We start from the raw sequence: 27,057 nt of genomic DNA, 5'->3' as shown, positions 1-27,057 counted from the left end.
GGAGACTAAAGAGATTTGATAACTAAATGTAATATATGAACCTGAATGGAATTCATTTTCGGAGAAAAATGTGCCAGAAAGAACATTATTGGGACAATTGAATACAACTGAATATGAGTTCTGGATTAGATAATATAATGTATTGATATTAAATTTTCTGATTATGATAACTATACTCTGATTATGTTAGAAAATGTCATTTTTCTTTGGAAAAACACTAAGATATTTAGGAATAAAGGTGTGTGATATCACCAAATTACTCTCAGGGTTCAAAAAAAAATAATATGCAAAACGAAAGACAGAGAGAGAATGATAAAGCAACTGAGACAATATGCAAACCACGGGTGAATCTGGGAGTTCCTTGTACTATTCTTACAGCTTCTCTGTAAGTTGGAAATTATATGACAATAAAAAGTTACCAAAGAATTGTTTTCTCATTCGTAGCTAGTGGTAGCTAGTGGAAGCACGTATTAAACATTTTTAATGTGTCTGCCAAGCTCACAACCTTTGCTTTTCTCTGGTGTCCTGTTTCCCAAGCCCAATGGGGAGAATTTCTGGCAGCCAAATTTGTCTTGCACAGGCCCTGTACCCTGGCTACTGCTGATTAACATACTGAAGACACCTCACCCAACTAAGTCACTATGATTTTTTTCACCAGGTCTTTTAAAAATAAGACTAAACGATTTCTTAGAGAAGAAATGCATGCCCTTTTATTCTCACAGTTGCCTTTTCCCAGAGAGAACTTCAGTCTCTCTCTCTGCACCTTGCTCATAATTGATTTATCTGAATGGTTAGATACTGACACTCTGACCTTTTTAGTTCTCTTTGAGCAGAATTAAGACCTTGCATACAAATGGCTCTTCTCCCCAGGACTTGCTTGCCTTGTCTGTTCCTCCATGGTGTAAGTTTCCTGGGGAGACTCTGTCCCTGCAGGGTGAGACCTGTATCTTTGAGAAGCTTTAATTCAGGAGGGAGAGTAGCAGGAAGCCCATTTGGTCTTAAATCCCACCCACATTCTCCAATCCAGCCTTACTGAAAATAAGGCTGATATTTTTATCTTCATCTGTCTGATTCCTACATCTCTAAAACTGGTTCAGAACCCATGGGGGGAAAGGGATGTGATTAATTATTACCCTCTAACTGCAACAACTGCCAGGATCTCTCTGCAGGGTGGCTGGAAAAGCAGAGAAAAGCAGCCTACAGGAAGAGAGGTGACGCAGACTTGAAAAGATAAGCACTGGTGAAATACGGAGTTCTAATAGCTTTTTAATTTCTTATTCTAGTTTCTTCTTCAATTCCAATTACATTTCTCTCCCCCCTTGGATTCTAAAAGGTAACATATTTCTTTAGAATAAATCCTCCTTTGGGACTTGGACTAGGATCCAGAGCCTGAGCTCATTCCAGGCATTATTCTCCCTGCCAGGACGGGAAATTCTTAGAATGTTTTCCAAAAATAATTCCTATAAACTCGACAATAATGGATATTTTACTTATTGGTTGCTGGAAAACCTAGTCTCATGTTGCACTAAGAGCCATTTAGACTCCAAGACCACAGAAAAAGACATCATTCAGGGGCAGGCTGATTATAGGCTTATGCTTCAATGTAGACATTTCCAGTGTCATCCTCAGAAATGAAGAATAGGAGAAATAGGAATATCAAGAAAGAAATGCTACAAACTCAACCACTGCTGGTGAAATCAGGATCCTTCGTCTTAATTCCAATATCTTGAGTTATAAAAGTCAAGGTGGAAGGAATATACTTCAGAACAGGTTGTAAACAGCCCTCACACGATGCTGGTACTGAGGGTCATTTCAGTGAAGAGATAATAAAGCGAAGGAAAATTAGTTAAGAATGTTGAAGAGAGAACTTCTTGACATTTAGCTCTATTCAATATTCTCTTAAATCGGTTCTGAGATTGCTTTGGCAGAGTTGAAGCGCACAAAATCACTTGAGCTGACTAGATTAGCCTTCCAAGGTTTTTGAAGAGAGAGTTAATATTCGGACCTTCTTTTTGTTATGGTGAAATATATTCTTCTCGCTCAAAAGTCCCTATCAGAATCCTGTGCACTGGGTTTGCCAAAGAATGGTACTGTCCATAGACACGGTTGTTCAGAACAACTTGAAAACAGGATGTTTTCAATTGACACAAATTTTTTCAGTTGAAACAAGTTGGGCAGGGAAGGGAAAGAAAATTTTGTCACTCTACCAGATGACAGAAGTTGAATTTAAGAATCAACAGGCTTCTAGCTTACAGTCCGGTACCTAAGGAGCTTGTAAATCACCACTCCATCCTAACAACAAGTAAAAAGCTGAACCAACTGAAAAAAAATCAACAACTCTTCTTAGATTTATCAGAAAAGTAAGGTCGCAGAGCAAACCACTTCCTCAAAAATTGGGAGACAGACAAGTAGATATAGAGAATCACAACTTGCTGGAGCAGAAATGCATGATCAAAAACCTCTGGAGGAACCAGTGCTGGGATAGGAAAACCTGAACTGTAATTGACAAATTGCTGGGGGCTCAGTGTAGACAACTCTGAGAATTAAAAACTCAGGGGGATCTAGTCAGAGAGGGCTCCACGCATTGTGAATTTTACCTCCAAGAGCTCTATTAGGTCCTCACAGTGAATATCAGAGAAAAATCCCCTCGTGCTTCTGGCATGAGGAGGGGGAAAGAAAACATTAAAAAATATGCCACAGCATTCTGTTCTACTTTAAAGGGCCTTCCCTCAGGAGAAATTATTTTATCAAAACCTAACCTGCTGAGGTTTTACCAGCGCCTAACCAGTCTGAGGGAAGGGAAATACCTAATTCCAGCTCCAACTAGTCATCCATGTGGAAGAAGGGATATATCCAACTACAGCCTCTTCTAGCCATCTTGCCCCCCTTGAGTGGAGAAAAAACTGAGAATTACTTGCAACGTTTACAGTCCTGGGCACAGGCTCACCAGAAGACTAAAACCTAATCATAGGATTACAGAATGCTTCCCCCAACACACACATACAACTTGCCACTTAAGGCTTATTTACCGTATAGTTCATTTTACCCAGTACATCATGTTTACCTTTCAATAAAAAATTACAAGGCATAATACAAGATAAAAAACACAATTTGAAGAGACTGAACAAATATTACCATCAGAGTCTGATATGGTAGGAATGTTGAACTTATCAGACCAGGAATTTTTTTAAAAATTATGATTAATATGAGAACGGCTTTGATTAAAATAGCAGACAACATGCAATAGCAGGTAGATAATAAGCAGAGAGATGGAAATTATAATAAAGAATCAAAAAGAAATTCTAGAGATCAAAAGCACTGTAACAGAAATGAAGGATGTCTTTGAGGGGCTCATTAGTAGATTAGACATGGCTGAGGAGAGAATTTGAGTTTAAAGATAGGACAATAAAAACATCCAAAACTCAAAAGCAAAGAGAAAAAACTGTGGGGAAAAAAGAACAGAATATCTAGGAACTGTGAGACAACTTCAAAAGATATAGCATAACATGATGGGAATACCAGAAGGAAAACAAAGAGAGAAAGGAACAGAAGCAATTGTTGGACTAATAATGACTGAGAAATTCCCCAAATTAATGTCAGACACCAAGCCACAGACTCAGGAAGCTCAGAGAACACCAAGCAGGATAAATGCCCCCCCAAATCCCTACACTTAGGCATATCAGATTCAATCTTCAGAAAATCAAAGATAGAGAAAAAATTTTGAAAGGATCCAGAGGGGAAAATTTTCTTACCTATAGAGGAATAAAGATAAGAAATACATCTGACTTCTCCTCAGAAACCAGGCAAGAAGAAGGGAACAGAGTGAAATATTTAAAGTGTAGAAAAAACCCACCAACCTAGAATTCTGTATCCTGTGAAATTATCCTTCATAAGTGAAGGAGAAAAAAGACTTTCTCAGACAAACAAAATTGAGGGAATCTGTTGCCTGTAGACCTGCAAGAAATGTTAAAAGGAGTTCTTTAGAGAGAAGGAAAATAATATATTTCAGAAACTTGGATCTATATAAAGAAAGGAAGAGTATTGGAGAAGAAATAAGTGAAAATAAAACAAGAACTTTAATTTTTCTTGTTAATTGATTTAACAGTATGTCTAAAATAACAATAGCAACAATGTGTTCATATCATACACACACACACACACACACACACACACACACAGACTTACCTATAAGTGAAATGAATGACAGCAGTGATACTAGGGCAGTAGGGAGGAATTGGGATTATTTCTTATCATAAGGTACTCATGCTACCTGTAAAGCAGTGTAATGCTACTTGAAAGTGGGCTTGCATTAGTTGTAAATGTATATTGCAAACTCTAGAGCAACCACTACAAAAAGTAAATAAGAAATAAACTGATATGCTAAGAAGAGAAAATAGAATCACATAAAATATTCAGTCAAAACCACAAAAGGCATAAAAGAGTAGAAGACAAAAATAGGAATAAAGAACAAAAGCAACAAATAGAAAACAGAAACAAATATGGTGGATATTCATCCAACTATATCAATAATCACTTTAAACATAAATGTACCAATTAAATGACAGAGATTGTCAAAGTGGATCCCATATGAAGACCTATATATATTTTGTCTAAGGGAAACCCACTTTAAATATAAAGATATAGATAGATTAAATGTAAAGGAATGGAGAAATATACCATGCTAACACTAATAAAAAGAAGCAAGAGTAAGAGGCTGGCCCCGTGACATAGTAGTTAAGTTTGGCCTGTTCCACTTGAGTGGCCCAGTTCACCAGTTCGAATCCCAGGTGCAGACCTATACCACTGGTCAAGCCTCGCTGTGGTGGGGACCAACATACAAAATAGAGGAAGATTGGCACAGATGTTAGCTTAGGGCTAATCTTCCTGAAGCAAAAAAAAGAGGAATATTGGCAACAGATGTTAGCTCAGAGTGAATCTTCCTCACCAAAAAAAAAAAAAAGAAGAAGAAGCAAGAGTAGCTATATTAATTTCAGACAGCATGGGTTTTAGAGTAAGAAAAGTTATCAGGCACAAAAAAGGGCATTACATAATTTAAGGGGGTCAAAACTCCAAAAAGACCACAATCCTAAACATCTAACAGAGCATCAAATTGGATGTGGCAAAACTGATAGAACTTCAAGGAGAAATAGAGGAACTCACTACTACAGTTAGAGTCTTTAATACCCCTCTATCAGAAAAGGAGAGATCCAGCAGGTAGAAAATCAGGAGGGACATAGTTGAACAGTTGAACGGAACAGCACCATCAGTGGATATAACTGACATCTATAGACTACATTGAACAACAGCAGATTACACCTTCTTCTCAAGCTCACACGGAAAATTCACCAAGATAGACCACATTCTGGGCCATAAAACACACCTTAACAAATTTAAAAGAATAAAAATCATACAATGTCTGCTTTCACCACAAAGGCACTTAGATGTTTATAGCAGCTGTATTCATAATTACCAAAACTTGGAAGCATCTAAGATGTCCTTCAGTAGATGAATGGATAAATAAACCGTGGTACCTCCAATGAAATATTATTCAGTACTAAGCGGAAATGATCTGCCAAGCCATGAAAAGACATGGAGGAAATTTAAATGCATATTACTAAGTGAAAGAGGCCAATGTTAAAAGGCTACATATGGTATAATTTCAACTATATAACATTCTGGAAAAGGAACCATTACGGAAATAGTAAAAGTTTAGTGGTTGCCATGGTGTAGAGGAGAGGGAGAGATAAATAGGAGAAGCACAAGGGATTTTTAGGGCAGTGAAACTGTTTTGTATGATACTACAATGGTGGCTATAAATCATTACACATTTTCAATTCCTATAGAATGTCAAGAATGAACCCTAATGTAAACTGTGGACTTTGGGTGATCATGATGTGCCAATGTAGATTAGTCAATTACAATTAATGTACCACTGTGGTATGGGATGTCAACAGTAGTGGAGCTTGTGTGTGTGAGCAGACGGGGGAATATGGGAACTCTCTGTATTTTCCACTCAATTTTGCTGTGAACCTAAAAGTGCTCTAAAAAATAAAGTTCATTAATATAAAAAATGAAAATAACTAACAGGATTCAAGAATGCCAAAGTGGTTAATCAACCATTTTTTCAAGTAGGGATGGTTGGTAACTTGCTTGATATGACCACAGAGAAGAGAGCAGAGAATCATTTCCCAGATTATATTGCCTGATCTTGAGGGTGGAATCATTTATATCTGAGGTGTAACCAAGTTTCTTCTCTGTTACCTATAAGAAACCTGGCACAAATCTAGAAATTTCTTATGTGTGGCAATGCCACTAATTGGTCCAATTTTATAATTTCTACAAAGATAAACTTGATGTTTCTAGTTCAAAGTCCACATTCTCAAAGACAAACGTGTCATCGAACTCAGTATTCACAGAACCACTTTCTTTCCATCTGCTTTTTCCTAGAAGAATGCAAAAGCCGTAAACTTAGAAAGACCCTCCCATAGCTATATAACCACACTCAGCTCATTGATTGGCTGTGCTGGCCCCATTGCAGCTGACTCTGGGAGATTTTTTAAACTCCAAAGAAAACCCTCACGCCACTAAAGCAATCCCAGTGAACGGAAACTTCACTATGTATTTCTAAATGTCAGTGGGGTGCTTTTGCAGCCCTAGGGCAGCGAGTTTAGATTAAGACAAACCTACAGGCAAGCACATTATTTTGAGAAACAATAAAATGTGGGGGAAATACTTGATCTAAATAGATGGCTCATGGATTTTCCCTTTATCTTAGATTTCTCTTTGATGAACAGAGGGATTATTTAATTGAAGTGGCCCTTTCCTCCTTTAAGCCCTGCCTTAGAGTAGACTCAAATCTCTAGGCCAACTGTAAAATCACTCTGCTTGTTTCATGAACTTCCTTAGATCTGAAAACACAGACCCATGTAAATCTAGATGCCGCAATTAGATTGTCTCCAAAGCATTGCCACTATCAGGATAGGAAAGGAACTCTTTTCCTTGGCGCTTGAATTTCTTGAGGTAAGGACTCTCAAAAAAGCAGTATTTTGTATCTATGTTTGGGTTTATTTCAATCTAAAAAAGCTATTCATATTCCTGAGAGCAGCTTTGGTTGCAGCTTGCCCTAAGGTTTAACTTCAGGCAGGTGAAGTGAAGCAAAAATATATATTCTGTCTTCCCCTATGCCCAGTTCTCTGGCTATCCCACAAGGAGGGAGAAGTGTGCTACTCACCATGGGCTTTAACAGGAAGGAGAGAAGCCGCTTAACGAATGCTGGAAAATAGCTCAGTCTGAAGAGATAGTGTATGCAAGGATCAATCATTTCATTTTTCCTAGGAAAAGAAAGGAGAGACTTTTAGGGAAATTGGCCTCTGCTCCCAAATCTAATATAGCAATGCTTCCTTCCCTCATCTCTACCTTTTCACTGCCAAGTCAGCTGGTCTCAATAGTAAACTAAGTGAAAACACCTCCTCTCTAATTCCCCATCCGGAAGATTTACTGATAGATGGGATTTATTTGAATCTAAGACAAGTATTAATGACAGGAGTAGGCTTTTACCAGATGTTTTAATTAGAAGCAGTTCTCAGGTCCACTTGTTTTTGTCTGAAAGCTGGATAATAAACTTTCTTAGAAGCTACAAATTTTGCTTTATGCAGGATCTGATAGTTCCACAGAAACGCCATGTGGATCTTGAAGAAATCTGATTCAAATTTTTTTAAAGTTGATCTAGCTATATTTTAAAATTTAAAACACACTCACTCAAATGTGTGATCTAGTAAATTTAATCTATCAGAAGTCCATTAATGCTAGATAAACTCGTATTGGGTCTGATTCAAATAAAATCTTTTCTTGTCAACTCAGTTTAATTGGTGGGTTTCTTGACATGGCAAAGTGAGTTTAAAATATGGCCATTTATAATTATTGATCTGTGTGATATAGATTTTTCGTCATATTTTGCAAATAAATGAACACTTTGGAGACTAAAACTGAGATTGCAATTGTCCTTTGTAATAATTTATTACAAATATTTCTGCTCATCCAAACAGTATTAGAGACAATTTTATATAAATAAAATATCACCCTTGTGCTCCACTTTGTGGTTCTTTATATATATGATGAGTACAGAGCGATATAAATATATATCCTAGAGCAGTTGCAAAATGACAGTAAGAGTTGTGTTATTTGAAGACTTTTAGTTTCAAGGCATTTCTACAAGCCTATTATTTATTTATTACAAAAATGTAAGATTCTGGTTCTCATTTTATAGGTGGTGGAAGCGACAAAAATCCAATGACTAGTGTACTAATGGATTAAAGCCGAAGCATAATTTTCCTAATACCACCCTAGGGACCATTTCGTCCCATCATGAAAAAAAAAATGACCTTCTAAAATAATTAGAGCCACAAAACTTAAAAAATAATCCTCCCCCAGGGACCTAAGTTTCTGAAAATTAACTAGAGTTTTTGCCCTCTCAGACAGCATTAACTTACAATAGATCATGTAGGGTTTCTATTCCATCTGCAAATATGCCTCCGAGAAAGAGTTCATAAACCATGTGCTCAGTTCGTGGAACAGAGAAGGGAATGAGCTAAAGAGAAGAAAGAGAGAATAAGAGAAATATCTTTGGTAAAGAAAGTAGTTCATTGATCTTGTAATAAAGTCTTAATTTACAGAAAAGGATGAGCTTGGGGTCGGGGTGGCACAGGAAAGGGACAAAGGAAGGGGAAGTGAAAATTAGAATGGCTAATCCAGACATCACAGCTGCATGATGTGACTTCTTCAGTACTATAGTGGAATTATTAACTATACTGTTTCACCCTAGGCTGTAAATCATACTAAAATCTCAAACTGAGGTGATGTCAGAGAGTCATAGTGAGATTTGTTACTGGGCCTAGGGTGAGTATTAAGAACAGTGGCTCCTGACTCCCAAGTATTGGCTGTATTTCATTCTCTCTCTTCCTTGAAGTACAATCTGAAATATTAGCAAATATTGGGAAACCATGTGTGTTTATTAAGCAGGAAAACTCTAACGTAGTTTTGTTGTATAAAATAGGACCAGTCTCTAAAAATTGAAGACATTCACTTTCAAAGAGAGACAGCGAGTTCTTTAAGTACACCTGGGAATTCAGTGGAGGGACTAAGCCTCCATTTTTAAAGACAGAAGAACTATACTTTCAAGAACAGGGTATTTCATCAGGTTTTTATACGAAAAAAATGGAACTTGATAAATTTTTTAAAAATCATGTAGAAAATTCTTGATATGAGAATGTAACTTAAGTTGCAGTGGCTCTTAATAGTGAATACATTACAAAGAAAAGAATTATAAAATTAGAATATACAGAGTCTATTTTAAATGTGTTTCTTTATTTTCTATTGTTCTATTGTTATTTATATGGTTAATAGTTATTTTCCTACTGCTGTGAATCTGTTTTTGGGAACAAATTACTTTTATTTAGTAGTAAAAATATTTGGTGTAACCAAAGGAAATATTTTCATGGTATTATTTTTTTACTTTAATATTTTCAAAGGCCCATTCCCAAATTGCTATACTTATTGTACTAAAAATTTGAAACAAAACAAAAAAAGATTGCAATTCATCCGTAATAAAGGAAATTGCAAATAAAACAGCCCACTGAGGACATATTCCAATCTTTCAAGCAGTGATGAAAATAATACAATTAAAATTTAATTTATTTTAATATCACCTTATATTCTTTGAGCTGGAAAACTCCAATATGGAAGAAATCATCCCTACTTTATCTCCAGGATCTAGAATAGTACTCTATTGAAAGCAATCAATAAACAGTGATTTAATGACTAAAACTAACACAAACATTATAGATTTTAACTATTGGCTCACAATCAATCATTTTCTCAAAATAATACGCGTGTTATTTTTGGTTTTTTCAATATTCACACAAACAGTTCTTCTAGCATCCTGATATCTTGGATCCTTGGTCTTGTTTTCCCTGAATATCTCGATTTCCATCAGAACTTAGCTACTCATTCCCACAGTCACACTCTTGAGCATGTCATTACTAATATCTACAACCATTCCATAACCTCTGGTTTAAGCATCCCATTCTTTGACTTTTATCTCCTATCTTTTTCTTATCTCATTCATTCCCACTAATAATCCACTTGCTACATTTTTCAATTTCACCAACCAGTACACACAAAATTGACTCTACCACTACTATGCTTTCCCTTATTGCCCTTTTGGGCTCGCTTGCCACATGACACAGCCGAAAAATCACAATCCATCACTATACTAACTCCCTTTGTTCTACAGTCTCAACTTCCTTGCTTTGTTGTACTTGCTTATCCTGGTTATATTCAACTTTCTACCCACTCCTACAAAATGCAAGTGCATATGGCTGGAGTAAATATATATCCATGTTACATGTTCTCACTCTATATTCATAACCATTCACATAAGAGAATTTTCAATACTACCCCCCAGCAATTGTAGTACATAGCCTAGTCCATTCACTCTCCCATTTTACTAAGTCATTCTTTCATGCTATATTCTCTCTCTTCAAGCCTCCAATACTTCTATCTCTATCTTTACTCTCAGCTGATGACCTTGCTTCCTATTTTCTTGAGAAAATGGAATAATAAGAGAACTTCCACAGCCTCACATAACCATATTTAACCACCTACCCTCATTTGTGTCCATGTCATCTTACTTTTCTTTCATTTTTATCCAATTCACCGCTACACTTGTGTGCTACATTCCATCCCCTCTCACCTACTCAGGGGAATTGCTCCAGTTATAGAGTCTCCCTCCTTTCTTCTCTCTCTTTCTCCCCCTCTCCTGTATTAGCAGACTTTTCTCTTCATTCTGGATGATTTCCATCAAAATACGCATACTAACATGCTTAATCTTCTCGTATTAGACGAAATGTTCTACCAATCCCATATTCTTCCTCCAATACAAGCACATTTTCTCTGCTCCCTGTTGAAAGAGTAGTTAATATTCATGTTTTTCTCCCATTCCTTCTTGAACTCACTCAAATCAGATCTTTGCTCCAACCATGGAAGAGAAATTGCTAGTGACCTCTTCATTGCTTAATCCAATGACCAGTTCTCAGTTCTCACCTTGCTAGACCTATCAGCAGCATTTTGGCCCACTTTCTTGCTCCCTTCTTCCAGAGGGATGTTTTTATTTAGTCTCCAGGATCACACACTTGTTCCTTTTCAGTCTTCTTTGTTGGATTCTCATCTTCCCAACCTCTACAATAGCTGCCCAGTAGAATCTTCTACATGGTAGAAAATGTTCTATAGCTTAACCCTTCTGTTAGGTAGCCTGTAGCCAGACATGACTATTGGGCATTTGATATGTGGCAAATGCAACTGAGGAAATGAAATTTTAATCTTATTTAATTTTAATTAATTTAAATTTTAACTTTAGCCATATCTGGCTAGTGCCTACCATGCCTCTGTATTTTCCCAGTCATTAGACCTTGGAACTTCTCTATCTACTCTTGGTCTTTGAGAGACCTTGTAAATTCACACACTTTGAAATATATGTTCTGATGACTGCAATTTACATCTTCAGCTTGGACCTCTCTCTTGACCTACAGAAACCTGCCTATTTTCTTCTCTGCATGGAAGTCTAACAGGCATTGTAAATTTAACGTATCCCAATTGGCCTCCTGGTACCTCTGCAGTCTCTCTCCTCCCACTATCTTCTCCATTTCAGCAAATTGCAATTACGCCCTTCCAGGTGATTGGGCCAAGAACCTTGGAGTTATCTTTGACATCTCTCAATCTTATACCACACTTACCATCCATCAAGAAGTCCTTGGGCTCCAGTCAAAAATTGTCATACTCCCATCATCTCTTGCCTAGATTATTGCAATAGGCCCATAACTGGTCTCTGCTTAAGCCCTTGTCCCTCACCCACCATCTGTTCTCAACAAAACAGCCAAAGTAATCCTTCTTAAACATAAACCAGATAATATTCCTTCCCTGATCAAAATCCCCCGATGCCTGTCATAGCACTTAGAATAGAAGCCAATTTCTTTAAAACAGCTTTCAAAGCTCCATGCAGTCTGGCCTTTCTGTTATTTCCTTCTCCTAATCTTTTACTACCTTCCTGCTCACTCATATTTCACTCCATCCACACTGGTCTCCTTGCTGTTTCTTGAAAACATTAAGTAAGACCTCACCTCAGGGCCTTTGCATTTGCTGTTTCCTCTGCCTAGAATAATTTTCCCACAGTTATCCATATGACCCACTCTTTGGGCCTTAGAAATGTCAAGGAGTCTTGCTTATCCAACCTATTTAAATTTTCACAACTTTCTTGTCTAAGAATTCCCTATGCCCCTTTACTGTCTTAGTGTTTCTCTATAACAATTATCATCACTGATATACATGTTTACTTATTGTCTATTCTTGCTCAGGTAAAATGTAAGCTATAAAAGGGCAGGAATTTTGCTTATATTGTTCATATTACCTTACTGAGAGCTTGGCACAAAGTTAGCATAGTACTGATACTTGATGTTTAATAAATTAATCAATTATTAATGAATTAAAACAATACCTAAAGATTGGCATATGAAATTAATAGAGGCATGATTAGAGGGTAATTAAATAGTCCACATTTGAGCTGGCTCTTTTCCTTAGTCCAGGGTAATAGGAAGTTGATTACCTCATGCCCCGCCTTCTCTAGTAGTTGCTTGGTCTGCTGGATAGCTCTCTTCATGCTGGGAGTTGGCTGGCTAAAACCATCTGATTCATAATAGCCGATGCGCAGGGGCTTGGAGCTGGCGTACACCTTTAGTGGGAAGAGTTGAACATATCACAGGGAGGAGAATAAATATGATTAAGAAAACATTATTAGAGTCAGTTGGAAAGAGAAAGACTTCAAAATGTTTCTCTTCTTTCTTATTGGTGGCTTGGTGTATGACAAGAAATTTACATGGATTCAAATCCCACAAGTGCTGCTTACTAGTTTTATTTGGACAGATTGTTTCATCTCCTTAAACTGAGTCTGTTACTGCCTCTGAAAATTCAGTAATTTCTGGGGTTACTGTGAAATTCATGGCACTCTACTTACCATATAGGAAACACTCACAAGTGATGCCTATTATTTTTATTTTTAGTAGAAATGGTACAATAACTCTAAAATAATCATTTCTTTCAAGAAGCTGGGCAGTACCTGGGATTATCAAGCATATTAAGTTCAGATAACTATGACGAAGGCCAAGTTCTCAGGTTCAATTCCCAAACATGTCAATTAATTCCACTTGATCCCTTGATCAATGATCAATATAACCTGAGCCATCGACTAGAAAAACGTAAGCTGCAGTGCTAAATAAGAGCCGTGATCAGAGTCCAGCTGGAGCAGAGTAAACGTGTCAAACCCAAGGCCAGAGCATCTCATAGGTAGGTTAGTGGCAATATCTTCTAGTTGACCAAACTAACTTTTGGAGGAGACTGGGAAGGCTGCCCTGTTTTCCAGATACAAGGAAAACTTCCTGAGGTTAAAGAGGACAGATCAAAGGTGGATCACAGTGAGTAAGTGGAGCGGTGCCTAGGAAGTTCCAGCTAACTTGAGAGCCAGCTCTCAGAGAAGCGTTACCACATGCTATGCCCCTATTGGGCATTTCCTTCAAACAGGGATCTCTGCAGGATGAGTCACAAGCTGCTGTTCTACAAATGAGGATTCGGGAGGGTTATGGCGTTACGGAACTGGAGAAGTCCCAGTTACTCACTGACGTTAACTCTTTCGACCTGATAAACCTGTTGAGCACTTACTATGTATTAACTCCTATAGCCCTCATCAAAATGCTATCAGGTAAGTACCGTGACTATCTCCATTTTACAAGTGAATAAACTAAAGCAGAGAGTCATTAAGTAACCTGCTCAATGTTACACAGGTTGTTAGTGACTAAACTGGCATTCAATCGCAGGGGTTTGGGCTCCTGAGTGGAGTAAATCTGACTCCTTCATCTTTCTGGAACAGGTAGAAAAATAGAATGATTTCTGCTGTGTCCCAGTTAAGCAAACCGAGACAGAGTGCACATCAAGAATTTCTTCCCAAATTTTTTAGCTTCACGTGTCAATGATACAAATTAGCATTGAGTTTGAGCCCTGATTCCCATTTTAATGGGAACAACTTGGCCTATAGTAGAACATCTTTAGAACTCATCTCCCAAGAGGACCTGATTGCTCTGCCTTACCTCATCATTGAAGGAGAGAGGTGGCAAGGAGGGATCTAGATGGAATAGCTCCTCACACAGCAGTGCCCTCATGCACAAGGCTAGGCTGTCCACATCCCTGGCCATGGGCCCCAGGCTGGCGGTCACTGAAAGTGAAAGAGAAAACTCACATTCTGGATGCCCTTACATATCCCCCGAGAGTGCAGAGTAACCTCTCCTGCCTCTGTTACTCTGTGACTGTCTCAGGAATCCCTTAGGTTTTGGGGGTATTTTTTTTTTTAATATCCCTCAGCTATTCTCCATTACAGGGAAAAGTGACTTTTTAGGCAACGACACCAAATTCTACATGTTCTGTATCTGATCATTTTCAGTCTGTCCAAATGCATGGTCTAGTCACTCCTCCTGTTTTTCTCTTACTTAAAATTGTATTTTGGGCATAATTGACAGAGAAAACAGTTCCTAATTAAGCTCATCTTTTAATGCCATCATTGGAACTTAAAATTCTGTGATAATGAGTCTCATCATTCTACTGAAGCTCAAAGTCAATCCATATCAACACCTATCCACAACAGTCTAGGATATACTTTCACAAGGAAAGCAAATTGATACGGTGGTTTCTAGAATCTGTGATTTTTTTAATTCTCTTTAGTCTTTTCATATGCATATATTGAGTGCTTGTTATGGATCAGCTACTCAGATCGAAACTAGGGATATAAAAATAAGTCAATTATAGAAGAGCGATATAGAAGGGCCTCCCTACACAGATCTTGAGTCAAGCAACGTTCCCTGGAGAGCTACCCTTCTTTAACTCTTTACGGAAGAGTAAACTATGTGAGCCTGGATGAGATGACTTCATACTGATGTATTTGATACAAAACTTACAATAGGTAAAGGAACTTACCAGTGTCCATGCCTGGCAAGGGGACAGGGATACCAAGGAAGCTATAAAATAAAGGTTTGCTGAGTATTAGAGATCAATGCTATTCATTGATTAATTTTTCTATCATTTATTAAATATAATCTATTCAATCATTTATATAATCCAAAAGCAGTTATTGAGCATTTTGGGGGCTTAAGCACCTAAAAAGATAGATTTGAATATGAACAACATGGTTGCCATCCTCGAGAAGTTTTCAGCTTGGTGGAAGGAGGTTAGGTTACAGAAAAGAATAGTTAGGAAAAATAGGCTCCCAACTTATATCTCACATTTTAACAGAAAAGAAGGACCTTGAGATAGGAAAATAAAGGGAAAAGAAAAACTGGGGAAAAAATGGGTAGAAAGGACTTTCATCATAGAAATTTCACTGCAAAGATCAGCATGATCTAATGAACTTGAATTATGGACAGAGAATTTAGATTTTTTTAACTAAGAAGCTGAAATTATCTAAACAGTGTAAAAATTAGAAACAAGCAACCATAGCATGCTGCAGAATATACAAAGAAAATATTTCTATTAACAGGCTAAGGAATGAAGCACTAAGATAAACAGAACTGGGGACAAGTGATAGATGGACATCAAATAGATCGCGTGTCAGTGTCCTCTGTATGGCTCACTGCTTTCATTTTAACCAAGAGCAATTTGTATTACTAACCACATGAACTATATTAAGTAATTTGGATTACATAAATATTTAAAAATAATTTCACCATTACTATATGTGGACAAACTCCACTCAGGGAAAACGAAAAAGTAGGCTTTGTCAGGAGGTCCAGAAGGGGCATTATTAGAATCCGCTAGACAATTAGGAAAATGAAAACCCTGCTCCCATCAATCTCTATGTTTTCTTTTCTTCCTTGCCCTTAAGGGTCTTTACTGTGGGACTAAAACACCTTAGAAAACAGTTGATTTGTAGAAACTACCCTAATTCTAAACACAATTTAACAGACAACATTTTATTTGTATAGTACTTTACAGCTTATCTGATCCTCACAGTGGACCTGGCCAACATTATTAAAAAGAAGCCAAAATATCACCAATTTTATCACCTGGGTGGAATAAACACATTCCCTATTCAAACAAGACTTGTGTCATCATGGACATTGATCTTGAAAATACTTGCTTACTTTTATTTCAGAGTCAACTTTAAAGGGTCATTCTTTATAGCCTTACTTTAAGAGAGACTTAACTATGTAGACTTACCTGTGCAATTGAGTAGTATTGACAATTGGCAAAACGTAAGAGTCTTTGGCAAAATCAATTGCAATTATACAAGCAGGATTCTACTCTCCTCACATCATGACAATATATGTATTCCTCCTATTCTAAGAGTTACCAGCTCCAGATTAGGAAAGCCACTAATACTCACAAAGCGTAAAAGCAGTCCTCGTTTAACAGGATTCCAATGGTAGTCCCTAATTACAGAACAACTAAGACATTTCACAAAGATGAAGGAGTCAGTTCAGATGACAACGTCTGTAGTTCTTAATGGCAAAGGACTAAATTATTTGCCTAGATCCTATTGAATTGAATATGATTTACTATGGATAATCTACGGATGAGATGAGAATGTAGAAAGAACCGTAATAAGTAATCTCGACTTTATCCAAAACCCTAAGTTAATTCGTACCCTCTGAATGATGTATTATGTCAGCTTACCTCAGTCGAGATGCTGTAGGCTTTAAACCACAAATACCGCAGAAACTAGAAGGTATGCGGATACTTCCACCCACATCACTGCCCAAGCCCAAGATGGAACCCCCTCCAGCAATCAGTGCTCCTTCCCCACTGGAGGAACCCCCAGGACTTTTCTTGGGGTTTTGGGGATGCAGAGTCTTTCCAAAGATCACGTTGCTGCTGTCATAGCTGAAAGAGATCAAAGGTCTGAAATTAGGTCCATGGCAGCAGAGATTTCTTTCCAATACCCTTAAATTTCTGAATTCTCTTATACCTACATACACTACCCTCTTATGCCCTTAAAATTATTTATATTTCCACTTAAAGCTGAGACGATACTTTCCACCCTTCCTGAAGAAAACATGTAGTAATGATTCTGAAGGATCTGAAGGATATTAAGATAAATATAATAACAAGTCCTTATCATCCTTAAGGAAAGAATAAGCTGCCACTCATGAAAATTTCCAGATCATGAAGGTTTCCTATGCCTTGGTATAAATGAGTAAAGGAGGCTAATGAATGTCTTTCTCTAAAAATAGTTATAAGACGAGCACCATCTGGGATGGTTAAGCTTCAACTCGTCTAAAGAGTATGAGATTAAATCAGTGAATGTCTAGTGTGGTGTTTACCAACTGTTTTTCTGAGGACCAGTGAGCCAAATATTTATTGCCTCATGCCCATTCTTTTCTTCTCTTGTCTCCTTGGCAGTAGCAACTGTGGTTTATATTCTTCTTGGTTTATGAAACTAAAAGTTCATGACCTAAACTCGGCTACTCTGTCAGTTGGGATTTTCAGAATATTGCTTTTCCTTGGATCACATTTTGGTCACTTTAAATATAAGGAACCTAGATTTAAACTCATAGTATGTTAAAGGTAGCTGCCTTTTGCCCTACAAAAGCAGAAGAGTCAGGAGCTAGTCTCAGACTAAAGGAAAGCCAGTCTTCCCAACTGTTGAGAACTTGACTCTGACCTCAACATGGTCTGTGGAACATTGGTCTTGACAAAAGGGATGGCCCCTTGGCTCTTCAACACTTTCACAATCACAGAGTCATCTTTTGCAGGAATTCCAAGAAAGCTCACCAGGCCACAGCTAGAGACATGATTCTAAAGGGAACACCAAGTCATTAGATGACTTCGAAACTTCAACCAGTTCTTATGATAATTTTCTAAATATGTCACATGCCATTTGGTAGTCATTGCTTATATATTAAAATCATGTCTTACCCTTTGGATTCTCCATGTAACATAGGATGGGTAGGTAGGTAGATAGATAATAGGTAGATGGCTTGGTAGATGGGTTGGTAAAGGGATGATAGATAGTAGATGATAGACAGATAGACGATAGATCATAAGTCATCACTGAAAAACTTTAAAAAAATACTTGCTCTTTTGTGCTTTTATGCTCAAGATCTCACAAGCTTGCATTCTTGAGTACGTATTTGTATACGTATGTAGGTATGTATTTATGTAATATGTTTATATATTTGTTTATTTATATTTTAAAGCAAAGTACAATCTGATTATTTATAATCAAAGACTAATTTAAATAGCCTGAAAAAATAAGAGAATGATATCAATTTTTGAGTACTCTCAAATATTTTCCATGTTCTAGATGCTTATTATGTTAACATTTTTTATTATTACATTTACTATATACGTATGTTACAGCTGAAGAAATTGAGACTCAAAGCAGTTAAATAACTTTTTCTTAGTCACACAGTTAAGTGATGAAGATCAAATTTAATGCCTGACCCCCAAACTTAAATTTATTCCATTTTACAACATTGTGCTTCCTCTAAGTTTTTAACTGGCTAATTTATTAAATCAAAGGCTGATCATGCATTGGATAGGTTATCTGAGCATCTGTCTTCAGCATTTACTCTTTTTTTTTTAATCAAAAGGTAAGAATTATAAAAAAGTTTAAAACCAATCCAAATTATTAGAAGTTGAATTATACCATGAATTTATACATCTAGGAACTCTCTGTCCCATTATGAACATGTAAAGATGACAATAACTTTTTCATTTAGTTACTATGACCACATAAAAATTATTCTAGAAGTGGCATGGAAAACGTTGCTTCAGGCTATGATTCTTCTCTTTCCTGAAGATCCTTTATTTCAGAGTTTTCATGAAGAGATAATACTAAAGGTTTCAATCTTCTCTTGGTTCTACTGCTACTACTGCTTTACTACTACTGTTACTACTACCAGCTGATATGTGATTACTGGTTAGAAACCAGATACTGTTCTTGGCATTTCTTGGTGTTAAACCTTTCAACTCAAACAATAATTCCATTAATAGGTATGGTTATTTTCTGTGTTTCCAAAGCATGGAGAAGTTAAGAAACATACACAAGGTCATACAGATAGTAAGTGTTAGGCTGGAATTTGAACCCAGGCAATTGACATGATACCCTTAACCATCACGCTATTTACTTAACAAGATAGGAGCATGAGAATTTTACACTGGACTAAAGATCTGCTGAATCATCATTCTCTCAAACACCCTCAGGTTAAGCACTGAATATCCAATGTTAGGTTTTATGTTTATTCTAGTCCTGACTTAACTCACAGACATGAGAGCTCAGAGACTTGATCTCAAGCAAGCAGAAATTATGCTATCCTGTATGTATTATGTCATATACTATGGAATACAGTGGAAATATATTTCACAGTCTCTGTTTAAAGAATTTGTTAGGGAAAATAAAACCCATACACACAAAACACTATAAGAGAACATGGGATCAAATGCTAAATTGTGTAATAGAGACTAAGGCTTACAGAAGTTCAGTGAAGGGAGAAAAATCAAAGAAGGAAGATTAATAACAGGAAACCAAATAGAGGAGGCGTATATAATTAGGCTATGGCATGGTCATAAACTTCATCCTCCTCCGGCCCCAAGCACCATTTTTCCTTAATTCACTCAAGAACTTGACCAGCCATTGAGGTATAAAGTAATACATGCTTTTTGTCCTTTAATATTCTGCATTCTATGTAAGAAGATGGCACTTTCTCTTTCTCTGTTATGAGGCAGAAACTGTTGTTGCAGAAATGCCATTTCTGGTCATTTATCCAAGGCAATGATTCTCAAAGTGATCCATTGACTTCTCCAGGTCCCCAAGAGTCTTACAGGGAATTGGTGAGGTAAAAACTATTTTCATGATAATATTAAAATGTCATTTGTCTTTTGTTCTGTGTTGATATTTGCACTAATGGTCAAAAGCAATGGTGTATAAAGTAGTTAATATCTTACCATTAATCAAGGCAGTGGCACCAAACTGTATTAGTCATTGCATTCTTCACAGTCACACATTGGCAGTTTAAAATAAATTTTTTAATAATGACTTTTAAGAGAATTCAAGAGTCCTGACCAAAAAGACTGAGAAGGACTGATGCAAAGAAATGATTATGTGAGCGTAGAAAGAAAAAGAAAAAAGGAAACAATGTAAACATCCATCAATAGGAGTTTCATTATGTAAATTATAACATACTCAAATCAGGGAAGACTCTGGAGTCACTTCAAAGGGTGAAATATTGCTATAAGTGTTTACATGGAAAGTTGTTCATAGTATATTTTAGTTGAAAACCACAGATTGAGTAACAGAATAGGGAGTGTAATCACATTTACTCATATATACGTATATAAAATTATACACATAAATGCATAAAAACTAAAAGATCTGGTTATCTTGGGTTAGTAAATTGGTTGTAGAAAAGAACTTACTTTTACATGCTTATATTTGTTTGAATTTTTACATTTAACATAATCAACAAAAAATCTGTAATCGGCAGAGTAATTGAGGGATTTCCATTTGTGTGAGAAGGGAATCTCTTGAGGAAGAATGGAACCTCACCTTGTAATCATAGTGCTCCTTCAAGCTGACTGGAATTCCGTATAGAAGCCCCTTTTCTTTGCGCTTCTGTAGTTCTCTAAGCTGCTCTTCACAGTCTGGAATAAAGTCCGTGAGGCAGTTCAGCTCCTCGTTTACCTTCAGTGCCTTTTCATCAACACCAACAGAGAGAACAAGAAAACAATATTAAAACACCCAGGAACAAGGAATTCAAGAGACAATTACATCCACTATCTCCTCTTGAATAGTGAATTTTTCACTTCATAAAATTACAGTTTGGGAAGGACTCTAGAGGGTATTCAGGAAAGCCTCGAAAAATATCTCATTACCGGTGATTTCTAATCTCTCTAAAAATCTCCATTGGGCAATAATGAATGTCTTTTATCTGAAGATGACACAGTAGAATTTCTGACATCTACATCTGAGCTGACATCCGTGCCCATCTTCCTCGACTTTATATGTGGGACGCCTGCCTCAGCATGGCTTGCCAAGTGGTGCCATGTCCACACCGGGGATCTGAACCAGCGAACTCTGGGGCCGCCGAAGCGGAATGTGCACACTTAACCGCTGCACCACCGGGACAGCCCCTAAGGTCATTTTTAAGGTTAAATCTTTTATTGAAAATGTCTATTTTCCTTACAGTAAATTTTTTCCTTCTCCAGTTCAATCCTTAAAACATCCCTCATAGATGTCATGTCTAGGCATTTAATAATGTTTTCCCACTTCTGTAAACCATCTCTTCATATCAAGCATATTCTAGTAAGAGCCAGACCTTTATATTTAGAACCACCAGTAATTGGTGATGTTTCCTCCCATCTAAAGAACCAGGTTTCCTTTCTCAAGCTTTGTCCATCAGTTTCACTCACACGGCCCTCACCTGCTCCATGTAGGTGTAGAGGACATTTTCTGGGCTGAAGGTACCTTCCTGGAGCTTCTCACTCAGTTCCAGCAGCGACAGAGAGAGGATGGACTCAGCCCGGATGTCTGGATGCTGTAGGAAAATGAAACAAATGAGAGGAGACATTCCAGCGGAGGAATCAATTATTTATGGTCCACCACATATTAAATCTTTGCTTAATAAATTTTAAGTATAAAACACTAAGCTATATCTTGTGGGAAATATCAAAGAAAGATATAGCTCCTTCCCTCACGGACTTTACAATCTGTTGTTAGAAAAACATGTACACTTTCACAGATAAAATATATTAATGTGTGCTTTTCTAAGCCACATAGAAAAAGCAAGGAGTATATATAAAAGCAAATACTTTTAAGTAGATAAGGAATTATAAACTAATTAGTAGTCATTCGTAACACATAGGTTAAGGAGTAACATGGAGAGGAAAAATTCCAAGTGAAATCATTGTTATTAGCTTCTTTTGACCGCCAAATGTTCTGTGGAACCCCTGAGCTGGGCCATATGTAGTCAGGCCTCCTGGGTGAAATTGTCTCCTCGGACCCTTCTTCCCAGCATCCTCCCTGCTCTTGAGCCTCAATGTTTTACTTCACGGAAGGCAAGAAGAATCAAAGAGTGGCAAATCCAAAAAGACCTAGAAGGAAGTGTTTCTTCCTAAAGCCTAGCACAGAGTCTTTTTGGTTTTTGTTTTAAATTTAATATGTTATCACTTTACCTCAATTGTTTGTCAACAGTAACACTGATATATTTTGCAAATATACCATACAGGGTGTGGCCTTACACAATTGACGTCAAATGACACACGGTACAATTCGACTTTTCCTTGTCACAACAACATCCTTTAAACTGTGAGACAGAGAATGCCTTCCCAGAGGCAGAGAACCCTCCAAAGTGAAGAGTGAGAAAGAGGTAGCCTAAACTTTCCTCTAAGAATAGAATGTGCCACTTAGTATACCAGTCTTTGTCAGAAATATACATTGTATAATACTATGTTATAATAGATACAATTGACACTAAAACGATCAGTGGTAGGTAAAACAAATTGCATTCCAGTTACTAACGGAAAAAAATCTTTCAAAGATTCTATCTCACCAATTATAGATGCATTATCAATAATACTAATACAGAATTCTAATTTTTTTCTCTGCTCAGGCAAAAGTCCAAAGGAAATTGATTAACTACAACTGGAGGGATGTGGCATTAATATCAGTAGGTGAAAAAACTTTATATAAAAAAATAACTCACAAATGAGCTCAGAAAAAATGGATGCTATTGAGGTCTATTTATAAAGAGTCCTACTGATTGTCAGAGGTGAAAAGACCCAAGAATCCTCTTTCCAGCTATAATTCCTTATTGCTACTTTAAGGGAGCTGGTATCGTTGAGAAATCAACATTGATTTCTATAGATGATCCCCAGTTTCCTCTATATGTCATATTTTTATGTGATGAAGTAATTACAAATTCAATAACATTAGTACCTCTAGGGAGAGGTGGAATTACAGATAGACAGCAGGTAATATTTAATACATGGGATTTCAAGAGCCTCAGACAGCTTTTTGATTTACCAGTGGAACTTTAGACAACTTATCAGTATTTGAAGTTTCACAATGTAACATAAATTATTTGATTTAAGAGGTCATCCTCTGGCAAAATACAAATGCCTCCAGAGACAGCTCCCTTAAACTTAATGAGTCACTTATTCCTCAGTGTTAATGGGGGTAGCAATTTCTGCCAAACAAGTTTTCAGGAGAGGAGAAAAGAAAGAGCATCGATACCTGTCTGGGAATGGTATTGCCAAGGATCCTCAGAAAACAGGGGGATTTAAGGGCACAAAAAAGGCAAAGCACTGGTGCTCCAAAATGAGCTGTATTAACATCAAACTCCAGGGTGATGCTGTTAAAAAATAATTTCCTGGCTACCCTCCCACAAACTTAAAGACCTAGCAGAAGACGTGCATTTACTAGGGGGAAATAAATTCTATAGCTTTCTTACTATCTTACATCAAAACTAGATAAGAAATATCTTAGGGTATAAGTAATTCCTCATAGATATCATTTCTTTTTTTCCCTAATATTTTTACTTCTTAGTCTTTATACTTCTTACCTAATCTTCTTACTTTTTCTCTTTTTTTGAGGGAGATTAGCCTTGAGCTAACATCTGCTGCCAATCCTCCTCTTATTTGCTGAGGAAGACTGACCCTGAGCTAACATCCGTGCCCATCTACCTCTACTTTATATGTCGGACGCCTGCCACAGCATGGCTTGCCAAGTGGTGCCATGTCTGTACCCAGGATCTGAACCGGCGAACCCCGGGCCACTGAAGCGGGAAGTGTGAACTTAACTGCTGCGCCACTGAGCCGGCTCCTAATCTTCTTACTTCTTAATCTTAATAATTAAACTCTACCCACAAAAGAACTTATTATTTCCAAGATGAAAGCCTAAAGGTCATAGGGACTTAATAATTAACTAAAGGGATTTAGTCTGGCTCCATACAGTGACCTACCTTGTAAATTGCAAATAGAGCAATAGCTGGCCTGTCTCCCATGTAAACATAACTTGTTATTGCGAGCACTTTACCTTGTAGAGAGGGAGAAAAGGAGAAAGAAGGATTTCCTGAGATTTTAGGTCCAAGCTTCTATGAGAGAAAATAATCTTTATTAAGATATTCCTGAAATGTGGATGCAATTAAAGATTCTCCTCTATTTCCATTCGAGTGTGTTGGAAATGAAGTGAACAGAGTTAATGAGGTGTTAGGAGCACAGGATCTAGAGTCTGACAAGCTGAACTTGTCAGATTGAAGCTTGTCACTCACAATATAAATGACTTTTGGCAAGTTATTTAACCTCTCTGAGGCCAAGTTTTATCATCTGCAACAAGGGACTTGTATTAATATTTACCTCATAGGTTGTTGTATCAAATTAAATTTTATATATGTGTATTTATGTGTCTATCTATGTATATATATGTAGTGCATGGCCCTAGGAAGCACCTGGTAGTAGACAGAGTCCTAAGATGACTCCCAATGACTCTCATCCTTGTATAATCCTCTCCTCTTGAAGGCGAGCAGAACCTGTGAATACGATGAGGTATTACTCCCAAGGCTGTGTTGTTACATGGCAAAAGGGATTTGCAGATGTGACTCAAGTTACGCATCAGTTGACTTTGAGTTAATCAAAAGGGAAATTATCCAGGTGGGGCTGACCTAATCACGAGTCCTTTAAATCTGGGTCTAGAGGTCATGGAGGAAATCAAAGATTTGAAGTTAGAGAGATGTGCTCCTGTTTACCTGGAACTGCCTATGGGAGCCACATGGCAAAGAAGCACAGGCAGACTTTAGGAGATGGGCACATTCTCAGCTGACAGCTGGCAAGAAAACAGGGCCCTCAGTCCTATGACTGTAAGAAACTTAACTATTCCAACAAGCAGAGCGAGTCTGGAAGAGGATTCTCTCCCCCGAGCCTCTAGATGAGAACTCAGCCCAACCAACACTTTGATTTCAGCCCTAGAAAACCCTGAGCAGAGAACTTAGTAACGCAGTGCCCAGACCTCTGATGTATAGAACTCTGAGCCAATCAACGGATATACTTTACCCTGCTATGTTTATGGTGTCTTTCAGGACAGCTGTGAAAGCTAATACACACCCAATATCTGTACAGTTAAAATAAAGCCACCTCTCAAAAATTATTCTTCAATCGACTGCTTTACTGTTTAGTGCACTGGTTCTCAGATTAAAGTGCAAAAGGAAAAAAAACCACCTAGGCGATTTGAAAAAAAAGCAGATTTTTTAGGCCACGACCCCAGAGATTATGATTCAGGAAGTCAATGCAGAAGAAACCTGGAGTTTTAGCTAGCATTCTTTTTTGTTTGTTAGTGTTAATAAGAATCATTTAATTAAATGCTTGCAAACAGCGAAGAGAAAAATGATCTGTGTGAAACTAATCAAAGAAGGGAAATATAAAATTCACAGTAAACTTGACTAATTTTAGAATTATAAAATAACGACCTAATCCATAAAGCACATCAGACAAATAAACATTTTTTCCAATAATTTATTATCCAAGTACGGGGGAATTTTAAAACATATATTAACTCCATTAATTTAGAGAAAACAAATATTTTAATAACATTAAATATTTTATCATATTAAAAAAAGGGCAAACTCATTTTTCAAATAAAAATAAAATTTCCATTAAGGAAACAAAATAGTCACTTGGGCTAGCATTCCTGATGACTAGGAGTAAGTGGGAAAGGAGCCCCTTGCTTATTTGGTAAATGCTGATCCAGTGATCATTTTTTCTGAAGTTCTCAGAGGCTACCTTTCCAAAGCTAACTGTACTCTAGCCATGTTGACTGGCTTTCACTTTCTGGAATATGCTAGGTTTTATTCTACTTCAGGGCCTTTGCCCATGCTCTGCCTGGAATGATTTTTCTCCACCTTTCTCAATAATTCTAGGACACCCTCCAACCACTAAATGTCTCATCTAGTTGTCTTCTACGTGTTCTTTGAGTCTTTCCTCAGGAATTGCTTCTGCAGAAAAGCCCTCTTGGAGTCCCCAGACTCTGCCGTCTCCCCACTGTTATATGAACCTGAAAGCCTCTCTCATTCCGTCATGCACTATTGCAATTTGCAACTATACATTTACGATGTGATTGTTTGAATAGTATCTATCTCTCTCAAAACTAAACTCCACTGAGCAGGAATTGTATTGGTTTTGATCCACCTGCACACCTAGAAGCTCCTGTACTGTCTGACCCAAGTAAGCCCTCCACAAACATTTGTTAAATGAGTAAATGACTGAACTGGTACATAGTCTTGAAGCGTACCTTTTGCTTGAAGCGGTGCACTGCTGCCTTCATCTGCTCCAGCAAACGTTCTCTCTGCTCCTGGGCCTTGGCAATCTTCTTCTGAAGTTGTCTCCTAAAGAGCCACTTGCGCAGCAGGATGCCAGCTCCGAAGCCACAGAGTATAGCTGTAATGACTCGGCCATCCAATTTTGTGGTGGGCAGGAGCTGGGTCAGCCTTTCATACCCCAACATATCCTGAATCCTTTGCATGTTTCAGGGGGACACAGGATCTGCCAGAGAATAGAGCACCTTCTGGGGATGAGCACTCTCTCCCAGACCTAAGGTTATTTCTTAGTTAGCCAATCATTAACCCTCGTTGCAGACTCTGAACAGAGTTCTATCCCACCCCAACCTGTATGCAAACATTCTTCCTGTCCTGAACACACAGTGTTGGTTTTCCTGGGGCATACTCAAGGTGTCCCATGTCTTCCTTTTCCTCTTCCGAAAAGTCGCCTGACCAGCAGCCATTTCTTCAATGCCTCATCCTCTCCCCTTCCTTCTAAAGCACCGCAATCTTACTTTTTTCATTGATTTCAGCTGTTAGGCTTCCCTCCTGTCACTCCTCATCAAGTGCCACCATGATCTTTTTTAGAAACATAATAAAATCAGCTGAATCTAAGGAGACTTGTAGATGAAATCAGCTGGGAGATAATTAGCTGCCAATA

At 37.5% G+C, this 27,057-nt stretch overlaps 1 protein-coding gene across 1 annotated transcript in view; it reads right to left on the bottom strand.

Annotated features, from left to right (window-relative positions):
* LOC124226536 (vitamin D3 hydroxylase-associated protein-like) overlaps positions 1-26,630 on the bottom strand; it is a 41,386-nt gene extending 14,756 nt beyond the window's left edge. Inside the window, exons 1-10 of the mRNA XM_046639908.1 lie at positions 26,372-26,630; positions 21,513-21,626; positions 20,639-20,782; positions 17,753-17,886; positions 16,765-16,971; positions 15,070-15,110; positions 14,190-14,314; positions 12,656-12,781; positions 8,490-8,587; positions 7,232-7,331 (exon numbers count right to left, since the gene is read on the bottom strand). Of these exons, the coding sequence (XP_046495864.1) occupies positions 7,232-7,331; positions 8,490-8,587; positions 12,656-12,781; positions 14,190-14,314; positions 15,070-15,110; positions 16,765-16,971; positions 17,753-17,886; positions 20,639-20,782; positions 21,513-21,626; positions 26,372-26,602 (1,320 nt within the window). The 5' untranslated portion in view covers positions 26,603-26,630. The remainder of the gene's footprint in view (positions 1-7,231; positions 7,332-8,489; positions 8,588-12,655; positions 12,782-14,189; positions 14,315-15,069; positions 15,111-16,764; positions 16,972-17,752; positions 17,887-20,638; positions 20,783-21,512; positions 21,627-26,371) is intronic.
* Positions 26,631-27,057: the final 427 nt, after the last annotated feature.

This window comes from Equus quagga, chromosome 1 (assembly GCF_021613505.1).
Source record: "Equus quagga isolate Etosha38 chromosome 1, UCLA_HA_Equagga_1.0, whole genome shotgun sequence".
Classification (NCBI taxonomy): domain Eukaryota; kingdom Metazoa; phylum Chordata; class Mammalia; order Perissodactyla; family Equidae; genus Equus; species Equus quagga.
This window is presented reverse-complemented; position numbering and strand designations above follow the sequence as displayed.